We start from the raw sequence: 12,382 nt of genomic DNA on the forward strand, positions 1-12,382 counted from the left end.
AAGAGTAATTAGAAAATAATAATAATCCTTACATTTGATATTGTGCCTTATCATGTCTTTGAGACGTCTCAAAGTGCTTGACATAATATAGTGTAAAGTGAATTGACTGTATATTTTTTGGGCAAAACAATTATAAAACAAACATATGTGTTTAACTCCACACATGTGCTGGTCCGGCTCCCTCAGGCTGTGTGAGTTGAAAAGCAGGAGAGGAAGCAACCTTACTCGTCCTTTCTTTTGGTCTTGTCCTCGTACAGCAGGACCACGGGCAGCGACACGTGTCCCAGGAACTTGTCGGGAGTCACGGCGTTGCTCTGCTTGACGACCAGGTGCAGGACCCACTTGTCCGAGCTGTCCAGCACTAGGGGCAGCTGCAGTGAGCACTGCTCCTTCCACTCCGGGTTCAGCGTCCCCTCCTTCACCGAGGTCACAAACTTCTCCTCCCCGAGCTGGATCACCGTGTAACACTTGTTCAGTCCATTTTTGCCCTTAGGCCTCAGGCCCCGCGCTCGGATAACCGTCACTCGCAGGTGAGTGGGAAACCAGTCGTGGTCTGGGGCAGACATTGGTGCGGTGTGCGGTGAAGACTGGGGTGGGGAGAAGGTGGAGCCCTTCACTACGGGTCGCTAAAGGCCGCAAAGCCGCATCCTCGCGCTGCCCCATTAACCGCGTGCCTTGCTTTGCTTTGCAGGCTTCACGGCTGCGATGGGCGGCTCTCACGCTCCTTTGTGACGTCAGGCACAACCGCCCCTGACGCCTGTGCGGTGCTCCGTCACGTCATTGATCAATCAAATCAAAGTGCGCCCACGCCTACATCGTCTGCGTCACGACCTCGCGTGTCAATCAGTCGGATTGACTCCGCCCCGTGACATCACCTGCTGAAAAGACGTCACGTGAAGCCGAAGTCATGCACTTTGGGGTATAGGTTACAACTTCCATTTATGTAACACCCTTCATCGAGGATCATTCCTTGGAGCATTTCACAGGGCCAGGACGATGGCCAGGATGATGGCCAGGACGATGGCCAGGACGATGGCCAGGACGATGGCCAGGACGATGGCCAGGACGATGGCCAGGACGATGGCCAGGACGATGGCCAGGACGATGGCCAGGACGATGAAGACAATAATGCATGAACAATTTGCATTTGGGAGAAAATGGAACAAGAGTCTATTGAGTGAATGACATTTTACCACACATTTCTAAACTCATTTGCTGAATGAACTATGCATTAATTCACACTCCCCTGCCATTTCCTCATATCCTTTTTTATTTTTCTATTTCAAATATTTGCCAAATTCATTTCAAGAAGTTGAATGTGTGCTACTTATTTATTTACTTACTTATCTGCTCAGTATTATTTATATTATTTACTCGCCAGTCTCCCCAGCTCCACTATAAACAAGCTCCAAATGCTCTGTTGCTCAAGTCCTCACACGCACCAGACTCCACACATCCATCATCCCAGTTCTTCCCAGACTCCACTGGCTCTGTGTTGCAAAATTGTTTTCAAGATCCTCACTCTCACTTTCAAATTACTTCACACTCTGGCTCCTCCCTATCTCTCTGATCTGCTCACACCCATTTCCCCTGCTTTCGCTCAGCTGCCTCAGGTCGTCTGCACATCCCCCGTTCCTTCCGCCATTAAAGGCTGTATTTTCAGGCACTGTGCCCAGAATCTCGGTCTGCCGCTCCGTTTTTCCCCGTCTTCAAATCAACTGTAAGACTTTCCTCTTCGACCGTACCGACAGTTACCTACTCTCTATTTCCAGCTTGGTGTCAAACCATACTGCTGTTAAATGCTCCAAGGTGCTATTCATGTAAAGGTTGCTATAGTTTTTGTTATTTATAAATAATAAAGTGGAACATTTTCAAGGGTTCTTTGTATTGTACTATGTGTGGTACAGTATTGAAGGGAGCTGTTTTGTACTATTATATCAGTAAGTCTGCATGTAGTTCTTGAGGGTCTATAATGTAGGTATGGGGGGTATGCAGGTATGGATTGTGGGAATATACAGGATTGTTGAATCAACTCACCTGAATTATTTCACTAGCTGTTGGTAAAGTTTAGTGAAACAGTAATAATAATAATAATCCTGGCATTTGATACAGTGCCTTATCACATCTTCAAGACATCTCAAAGTGCTTCACAGAATATACTGTAAAGTGAATTGACTGTGTATTTTGTGGCTGAAACACAGCAGCCAAATGCTCAAACAGCATCCCACAAACAGTCGTGGATTGAATTGACCAATTTACTATTATTATTTTTTTGAAGGACGTATTACCTCCGGAAAACGATCCGTCAATCGACTAACAACTGGGTTCCTACTTACTGCTAGGTAAACAGAGGCATGTGGAGTAAGGAAATTTGACCAACATTTCACCATGCTGGGAATCAAACCCAGCTCTCTCGCTTGCCACTGACCACTGAGCTACATACCATGCAGTTTACATTTATATAGTGCCTTTAACATCAGAAGGACGCTCCAAAGTGCAGTGTTATCCAATCACAGCTGTTACATGTAAACAGATTCCTTTCCTCAATTTTGTTCAGTTATGTCAGAGTTAATTAAATCACAGGCTTAAGTATTTTGGGCCCAGAACAAGGAATTTCTTGTGGAGATGAGCTTTTATTTATACTCCAAATAAAACAGTAATAGTGATTACTGATGTGCCTTAGTAATCAGCTATCTGGGTTGTGGTTCCGGACTTCCTCTTTAAGGCTTAGTTTTTCAAAACAGTCTCCCTTTATGTAAAAAAGGGTCCAATGGGAAGACTTGGGTGGAGCCCTGGTGTAGAGCCATAATCTTTGCTTTATGGTGTCGGTGTGGCGAGGAGGGAGAGTCATGCCTTCAAATCTCATAATGGTATGAAAGTAGGGAATCTTTTTACCTCTTAAAAATGGTCTCTCGTGGCCCAAATTCCTCTCCCTGTTCCTTTCCCCCTCCCCCCGGATTCCAAAGTACCTCTTTAAGTTACCTTAGTCAACTCCTGGTTACACCCCCTCTGTCTTCTTATCTATTAGCTACAGTTCATTCCCTATGTTCTTACAACAGCTAATCTTGTTTATTGAACAGAGCTGGAACAATTCAGAAAATCCCAAACTACAGAAATCACGCAGTTATGGTAAGGAACTTTAATTTTGTGTCCAATTTTATATAATCAAGTTAATATGATAGAAAATTTACGAAAATACTGTACAGGATGTAGTGTGCCAACGTAACACATCGCCGGTATGGTCTTGTCTTCCATTAGCGTAAGATCAGGACCTGTTTTCCAATAGCTGATTTTATCAGATTTTTTAGTTTAAACCATTTATTTAATTGAATAAATTGGTGAACTTCGGATCATTGTTAAAACCTCTAAAGAGAACAATATTTGTGTGTACTAATCATTTTTTCTAGGTGTCTGCTTCGGGGATTTTAGGTAGGTTTATATGAGGCTGGTGAAGGTCCTTTTACACTTTTAAGGTGTTTAAATGTTTTCACTCTCCCCTCTCTCTTCCTCCCCCCCTCCCCCACTCACTTGTGGAGTCCTGTAGCTCAGTGGTTAGAGCACTCGCTTTACAAGCGAGAGACCCGAGTTCAATTCCAGGCAGAGGGCGAAACCTTGGGCAAGTTTCCTTACTCCACACAGAGCCTAATAATAATCCCTCCAAAACCAAAAACAATAATAAATTGGTCATTTTCAATCTACGACTGTTTGTGGGACACTGCTGTGCGCAATTGGCTGCCGCGTGCGACCACAAATATACAGTCAATTCACTTTACAGTGTGTTCTGTGAAGCGCTTTGGGACGTCTAGAAGACGTGAAAAGCGCTATATCAAATGCAAGGATTATTATTATTATTACTTCCTCGCTGCACGGCTCACTATCTGGCAGGGGAATGAACACACTCCCGGGCAGCACTATTTGGCAGGAGCCAGCAACTGGGAGGATGTGGTTGGTAAGGAGATCCACTTACCTTCCCCTCAGCTCGGGAGGTGCTTCCTGACACACTGCAGCAACAGTCGGCATTATTTCCATTTCCTGTACTGTATCCTCGTAGCCACCGGCTCCTGCTGCTGCCACGAGAGCATGGTTTTCCAGGAAGGGAGGGACCAGGCAGCCCCAAGTTGGAAATAGTTCTTGGGCCAGATGAAATCAGGCTGTCAGTTGGACCACCCTGATATAGCACATTGTGGGAAATGTAACCTTACAGTCTACTCATACATTCAGTTATCCAACAAACTTTCAAGAGAATTTCGGTCAAACAAAAGTGATTATTCTTTGTTTCATGGTCCACTTTACTTTGTGTTGATTTGACACTACACAGTATGCAGGTTCTATAATTACATTAATCTGTAGGGAACGAGGGCTATACAATCTGCTATAGTACAGCTTTGGACCACTAGCTGCATCTGTTTTTGAGGAAAGTATTAATTTTGTGTATGTAATTTAGAGAACATCTTTGTTATATTTTTAAGACTAAAGAATACTCTGCAGAAAATTGCTGTTCAAAGTACTCTTTCTTTTCCAACAGCCTCCCAGCTGGTTTTCTTCTTATCGCCCGAAATCTGAACCCGTTATGAGTCTTTTCTCTGACCCTAGCATAAGGCAGTTGAACAAGGTTTTATTTTACAGTGCATCTGGTGTACTCAACACACCAAGTGTAAATAGGAAGACTTTAAAGCACAGACCAGTAGACTGTGAAATAAATAGTAAACTTCTTTTACAGTCCATCTTAGGCCCATTTACTGGACTAAATCTGGTTGCCAGCTATAAAATGGGATTGTTGAAGATTTAGGTGCAGATCCTTCAGTCTAGAGAAGCTGTGTAGTGTTGAAAGACAAATAATAATGTCTCCTTTAGTAATTTTTTTATTACATTTTGCAAATGTAATTTGTTATTGTTGTTGTAGTAAAACATTGAATACCATATCAAGCCTCCAACTGCAATCGGAATTTACCTGTTTTTTTGCAGAGGGGAATGTTGGTCAGTGTTAAGGAACTTGGGACTGATGCAATGGGTCAAATGGTCGCTTATTATGTCATAGATTTCTATGTTGCAGCAACATTAAAGATTGTATTTTTTTTTACATCACATAATAGTACGCATGGACTCCAATGCTGAAACCAAGCCAACATTCCACTTGCCAGCGATGAGCAAGACGGAGGAGCCAGAGACCCCCTCTGACCATTTTCACAACTTGCACAAGAAATCTGATGATGCAGAGTTCAAAATGCACCTGACCATGGAGGACAGCCTTTTTGACACTGGAGGAACCCAAATCAACAACCAAATATTCCACACCGGCACCATAAACTTAATAGAAGCTCTGCGTCTAGAGTCTCGTCATAATGAAGCTGTTGTTGATCCAATGCTGGACCCCCCATTGAAAGACAAAATATCCAGTAATTTAGCGGACTTAAAAGGGGGCAATCAATCTATAACGTTCCAAGGAATCGTGCCATTAAGATCTATTGCCAAAGTCGATGACAACACAAATAAGGATGGTGGAGACGTGTGGCAGTCAGAGCAAATGTGTCCAATCTTCTGCTATCATTGTTTTGGCAATATTAATCCAAAACTCAGATGATCCTTCCTTTAATTTGTCGAGTAGGAAACATACAATGGAGGCAATTCACATTGGATGATTACAGCATCAGTCTGAGACAGAACTCTTGTACCAATTTTAAGGTCAGTCGATGTATATAATACATTCAATAAAGTGACCGCCTGCACCATACCCCCTTTTTCTTTGTACTTTACTTGCAAAAAGTAACCCATGCTGAATATTGGAATGCTCTTTGAAATTAGCCGAAATTCTTGCTTAATGGGTTTTGTGTGATGGAACATAGGAACAGGAGGAGGCTGTTCAGCTCTTCAAGCCTGTTTCACCATTTAATTAGATCATGGCTGATCTGTACCTCAACTAATCCTTTCAATTCCAATTTCCCGCTTTATCCCATATCCCTTAATACCCTGACCTACCAAAATCTATCAACCTCACTCCTGAAGGCGTGGTTGGATCCAGCATCCACAGCCTTTTGGGGGAGAGAATTCCAGATGTCTACCACCCTTTGAGTGCAAAAATGCTTCCTGATTTCACCCTTAAATGATCTGGTTCTAATTTTAAGGCTATGCCTCCTTGTTTTGGATTCCCCCAAATAGCTTCTTTGTATCTACCCTACCAAATCCCTTTTTTCATCTTAAATACCTCAATCAAATCACCCCTCAACCTTCTAAACTCAAGGGAATACAATCCATGTTTACGCAGCCTTTCCTCATAACTTAACCCTTTTAGGTCAAGTAACATTGTGGTGAACCTGCGCTCCACCCCACCCCCCTACCCCCGAAGGCCAATATGTCTTTCCTGAAGTGTGATGCCCAAAACTGAACACAGTTTCCAGATGGGACTGTACAGCTGAAGCATCATTTTTTTTCACTTTTGTATTCCAGGCCCCTTGAGATAAAGGCCAACATTCCATTCGCCTTTTTGATTACTTTTTGCACCTGGAAACTAGTCTTTAGTGATTTGTTTATATGACACCCAAATCTCTTTGCTCCTCCACAGTTCTTAATTTCTCCCCATTAAGAAAATATTCTGCTTTATCTTTTTTCGGTCGATAGTGGATGACCTCACACTTCCCTACATTGAATTCCATCTGCCACAGCTTTGCCCACTCACTTAATCTGCCTAAATCCCTTTGTAACTTCCTACTCCCATCTACAGAATTTACTGAGCCTCCTAGCTTAGAGTCGTCTGCAAACCTGGATGTAAATCTTTCTATTCCTTCACCCAAGTCCTTTATATAAATATATATTATATATGGCTATTTGCCATATATATATTATATATATGGCAAATAGCTGGGGTCTCAGTACCTCTGGGGGACACCACTTGTCAGGTCCTGCCAATCTGAGAATATTCCCTTTATCCCTACTCTCTGTTTCCTGCCTCCCAACCAATTACCAAGCCACGTCACAAAAATACCTCCGACTCCACATGCTTCCATTTTCGCTAATAATACTTTTTTTGTGTGGACCCGTATGAAATGCCTTCTGAAAGTCCATATAAATTACATCCATAGCCACTGTTAGCATAAGGGTGCAGAATTAACATACTAACAATGGGTCAACATGGGTGAGAGGTCATGGAACATATGGAGTCAGTACAAAAAAAGAGGGTTGAAGGAAACATGATTGGATATGTTAATAACGGATTTTAAATGACTGACAAGAGATTGGTGGAAGGTATAGTGGGAGTGGAATGAGAGTATAAAGATAGGGAGAACAATAATAATAATAATAATAATAATAATCCTTGCATTTGGTATAGCGCTTTTCACGTCGGGAGGACGTCCCAAAGCGCTTCACAGAACACACTGCAAAGTGAATTGACTGTATATTTGTGGGTGAACGCGGCAGCCAATTGCGCACAGCAATGTCCCACAAACAGTCGTAGATTGAAAATGACCAATTCTTTTTTTTTATTATTATTTTTGGTTTTGGAGGGATTATTATTAGGCGTGTGGAGTAAGGAAACTTGCCCAAGGTTTCGCCCTGCCTGGAATTGAACTCAGGTCTCTCACTTGCAAAGCGAGCGCTCTAACCACTGAGCTACAGGACTCCAAAGAAGGAGAAGAAGGAAAAGATCGGAGGAGCACGAGGGAAGACTTGATGGAAGATCGAAAGCTTGAATAACCAGACAAGACAGATTGGAACTTCGGCTGCTGAACGTCTCAGCATATGCCCCACATATCACAGACATCGTCAACCTGTCCCTCTCCTCTGGCTCTGTTCCCATTCCCTTAAAAACTGCCACCATCACTCCCACCTTGAAAAAACCCTCCCTTGATGCGTTGCAGCTATCAAGCTACCGGCCCATCTCCAACCTCCCCTTCCTGTCCAAGGTCCTGGAACGAGTTGTCGCCTCCCAGCTGCGCTCTTTCCTCTCCACCCATTCATTATTCGAACCCCTTCAGTCGGGTTTCCGTGCTGCCCACAGCACAGAAACTGCCCTGGTCAAGGTCACCAATGATATCCTGACCACCTGTGACCAGGGCTCCCTCTGCCTCCTCGTCCTCCTCGACCTATCGGCAGCATTCGATACGGTCGACCGCGCTATCCTCCTCCACCGCTTGTCCTCCCACCTAAACCTTCAAGGCCCTGTCCTTGAATGGTTTAGGTCGTACCTCTCCCACCGTCGTCACTTTGTCTCCACGAATGGTTTTTCCTCCGGCCCCCGCACTGTCTCGTGTGGTGTCCCTCAAGGCTCTGTCCTCAGTCCCCTCCTCTTCACCCTCTATACGCTCCCCCTCGGTGACATCATCCGCAGACATGGGATCAACTTCCACATGTATGCGGATGATACCCAACTCTACCTTTCCTCCTCTACCCTCAACTCCACGACCACCGATGTCCTGACAGCTGCCTGTCCGACATCGAGTCCTGGACCAGAGACAACTTTCTTCAGCTCAACGCGCGCAAAACTGAGGCCTTCCTGATTGGCTCACGTCAGCGCCTCCGCACCTCAGGCGCTGACAGCATCAGCATCCAAGGCTGCACTCTCCACCTCTCAAAGCCAATCAGGAACCTCGGGGTTCTGTTCGACCCTGAGCTGTCCTTTCTCCCTCATATCTGCGCCACAACTGGCACCGCCTTCCATCACCTCCGGAATGTCACCAGACTACGGCACTACCTCTCCCCTCACGCGGCTGAAACTCTGGTCCACGCCTTTATCAGCTCAAGGCTGGACTATGGGAACTCTCTCCACGTCGGCCTTCCCGGCCCTCCCTCCACACTGCAGGTCATTCAGAACTCTGCAGCTCGTGTATTGTCCCACACCAGGCTTCGGGACCACATCACTCCCACCCTCGCTCCCCTCCACTGGCTCCCCATCCCCCAGAGGATCGAATTCAAGATCCTCACCCTCACCTACAAGGCCATTCACGGCCTTGCTCCCTCCTACCTCTCTGACCTATCCCCCTACCTACCTGCCCGTACCCTCCGTTCCTCTGGCTCCGGTCTGCTCCACATCCCCCGCCCCAACCGCCCTACCATCGGTGGCCGGGCCTTCAGCCTCTCAGCCCCGAGGCTCTGGAACTCTATCCCCCAGTGCCTTCGCCGCCTCCTCCCTTTCCTCCTTCAAGGCCGGTCTCAAGACCTTTCTCTTTAACCGTGCCTTCAGCTCCCCTCTCGACTCTCTACCCCTCCTCACTCCCTCCCTTCCCTCCCCTCACCATTTCCCCCCTCCTCGCTCCCTCCCTTCCCTCCCCTCACCCTGACCATTTCCCCCCTCCTCGCTCCCTCCCTTCCCTCCCCTCACCCTGACCATTTCCCCAATGCTCGGGTCCCGACCCAACTGTACAGCGTCTTGGGACGTCCTCCTGATGTGAAAGGCGCTCTATAAATGGAATCTTGTTGTTGTTGTTGTTGTCTTGTCCCGCGGTAGCATTGCTTTGTTGTAATCCCTCTATGGTGTAACTTTATAGAACTAGTAAAGTTTGGCTTAACAGATTTTACCTAAACAGAATGCTGGGTGACCTTTCTTGATATCTAACATTTGGCGCCCGAACAGGGGCTCAGCAAAATAAATCTGTTAAGCCAACCCGGGTAATTACTCACAAGGGTGGAACGATGCGGTTATATCGTCAGAAGGACTTGATGGTGTCACTCGCGAGTGTGGAATGGTGCGGTTATATCGTCAGAAGGACTTGACGATATTAATCGAGCATCGACTCGCGAGGGGATATTAATCGAACATCGACTCGTAAGGGAACACTAATCGAGCGTCGACTCGTTAGTGTTGGAGCAGAATTTGAAAACCACTGGGAGTGGAACCAATTGGTAGATAGGATTAAAAGCAAAGCTACAATGGAGACGTACGGGTGGCATGAGAAGTTCCAGAGAGGGTTAAACAAGAAGCTACGCGGCCCAATACAAGAGGTATATTGGCAAGTGGAAAGACGGCTGGAGGCAGGGTTGACCAGGATAGTTAACTCTATTCAGGAAGAGGGCACAAAGCGAAGGTTGAGTGATAAGGCTAAAAGAATAGTGTTGAAAATCGTGTTATGGAAACGGAGGTGATGTAGAGAAGCTGCAGCGGCAGTTATCTAAGTCGTTAGCGGCGCACACTGAGTTTAAAAAGGAAAGTTATCAGGCTCAGGAGGAGCAGCAGGCGGTGATTGATAAGTGCGCAGAATCAAGACCTGGAAGTAATGTGTAGTAGCCTACAGCTGGGAGCTCCCCAGACATGGGCTTTACAGAAGAATAACAACCGTTTAAACCAAGAAATCGAGGTAGCGCAGTTGAAAATACAAGAGCTGCAACAACGATGTGTGGACTTGCAGGCGGCTTGCCGAATAGCCCACGCCAATAAAAAAAATGAGGCAGTAAACCCCACACTGCTTAAACAGCAAGAAATGGCAGTGGCCAAGTACAAACAGACCTGCAGGGATCAGTGGGCTTACTCCTGTGCTGTACGAGGGATTTCCGGGGGGCTGAAGGACAGGTTTGCGCACTCACAACTACTACTCGATTTGGGTGCCCCGGGAACTTTGGGGCCAAACCGATAACTGGTACTAGCGAGACGTATACTCCCTTGTCATCTACGGAGCTGAGGCAGCTTATAACCGAGTTAGGATACCCGGTGAAATCTAACCTATCCTCAGCCACATGGTCGCAGCGCTGACAAGAGTTTGAAGACCATGTTGGCAATGAGTTTACCAATGCGGACCGTATTCGAGTCTTATTGGCCAACATAAAAAGCTATGGATCAGTGGCTCTGGCACGACCCTCAGGTTACAGTCCAGCAGATCCAAGACGCAATCCGCAATGCACTGAATATGGGGTATGATCCACCCGTAGATTTGACTAGAACCACTGCCAAGCCCCAGGAACACCCAACGGCGTTCCACCAGAGACTGTGGCGAATCTACGCAGCCACTCAGACTCACGGGGCTGCCATTCCCACCCAGAATCAATGCAAAATGAGCGCCGCCTACCACAAGGTATTTGCTAACAAGCTACCTGAGGTACTGTGTGTACCTTGGGTCCCATCTATGATATTGAGGGAACTACTTGGGGAGCCCTTATGGGACACCTAAATCGGGCATATCCGGTGGTCATGAGCAAGTTGAAAAAGGAAGAGGAAGACACAGCCGCCGGACGCTGTTCAATGGGGGACCCTAGAGGGGGGCCTCAGGTGTCATGGGTTGAGGGAAATCACAGGGGTAGAGGGCCATATGGATCGGGCTCGAGATCCCGTCCAGGGAACAGCAGGAGGGGAAACCGAGGGGTATGTTTTAGCTGCAACCAGCCTGGACATTGGGCCCATGACCCAGCCTGTCCCAACAAACGGGGTAGCCGTGGCAGGAACCCGGGGGGACCAGGCTCTACCTCTCCTCACACCGTTGAGTCCCAGATAGTGCAGCGCATGTCCAAATTGGAGGACATGATGACTCAGTTATTGAACAAGTCTACCGGAGCGCCTGCTGTTGCTGCTAGTGTGGAGGCACCTGCGCCGAGCACCCAATGAAGGTCCTGCAGTGATGGATTAATAGAGGATAGTATTCCGTTTAACAAACCCCTAAGCTCCCACCCCTTTATTGCCATCACTACGCATATGAATAAGAAACAGCTTAAGCTGGTTGATTCGGGAGCTGCCCATACCATTATCCATTCCCCCGACTCTGATTCTGACTCCTGGAATTCGGGAAACCAGGTATCCATTGCTGGATGCGATGGCAAGCCAAGTTGGATTAATTGCTCAGAGCCATCCATTTTAACCACCCCGGGGGGGATTGATTTACATATTCCGCACCCTTTATTGATGAACATGCCGAATAAAATTGGGATACTAGGCAGCCATGATATGCGGAATCACGGCGCGATAATAGATTAACCACTGTCTGCGGATAGGGCCCTTTGACCCCCTCCGCAAGACAAAGTCACAGCATACGTATGTGTGATTGATGACCAACCCAGTACTCGGTGTGTTAAAAAGCCAGAAGCGTATGCCCCTATCAGCAGCACCCTTAAATGGGTCCAGAGTTTGATTACGCAGTATGCCGAATTGTTTGCCAAACATAAACATGACTGCGGCCAGTTAACTGACAAAGAAACGATTAATGGGCCAATGCATCCACCTTGTAAACAGTACCCCATCCCCCATGAGAGCCAGCCTTACATCACCACCACCCTACAATCACTAGAACAACAGGATTGTCCAGAGAGGCACCTTCACTACCAATTCTCCTATATGGCCGGTTAAGAAACCGGACGGATCCTGGCAGTTGACCATTGACTACCGAAAGTTGAACCAAGTCACCCCTCCATGCTTGCCTCAAGGGTTCATAATTCCCCCACCATATTTCACAAGCGGATGGCGTCGATT

The 12,382-nt window shown here is 46.6% G+C and overlaps 2 protein-coding genes across 3 annotated transcripts in view; one reads left to right on the forward strand and one right to left on the reverse strand.

Annotated features, from left to right (window-relative positions):
* Positions 1-697, reverse strand: part of LOC103189464 (rab11 family-interacting protein 2-like) — a 1,585-nt gene extending 888 nt beyond the window's left edge. The window contains exon 1 of the mRNA XM_007909876.1: positions 226-697. Within this exon, the coding sequence (XP_007908067.1) occupies positions 226-566 (341 nt within the window). The 5' untranslated portion in view covers positions 567-697. The remainder of the gene's footprint in view (positions 1-225) is intronic.
* Positions 698-2,677: 1,980 nt separating this feature from the next.
* Positions 2,678-5,722, forward strand: LOC103191443. Of its 2 annotated transcripts, none has more exons than XM_007912430.2 (3): positions 2,678-2,870; positions 3,060-3,129; positions 5,094-5,722. In XM_007912430.2, exons 1-3 carry the CDS (start codon positions 2,820-2,822, stop codon positions 5,579-5,581), a joined length of 609 nt encoding a protein of 202 aa, XP_007910621.1. In that variant the 5' UTR covers positions 2,678-2,819; the 3' UTR covers positions 5,582-5,722. The 2 variants fall into 2 exon arrangements, with proteins under 2 accessions (XP_007910621.1, XP_007910623.1); XM_007912432.2 differs by having other exon boundaries at positions 3,081-3,129.
* Positions 5,723-12,382: the final 6,660 nt, after the last annotated feature.

Source organism: Callorhinchus milii, unplaced genomic scaffold (assembly GCF_018977255.1).
Source record: "Callorhinchus milii isolate IMCB2004 unplaced genomic scaffold, IMCB_Cmil_1.0 Scaffold13, whole genome shotgun sequence".
Taxonomy (NCBI): Eukaryota; Metazoa; Chordata; class Chondrichthyes; order Chimaeriformes; family Callorhinchidae; genus Callorhinchus; species Callorhinchus milii.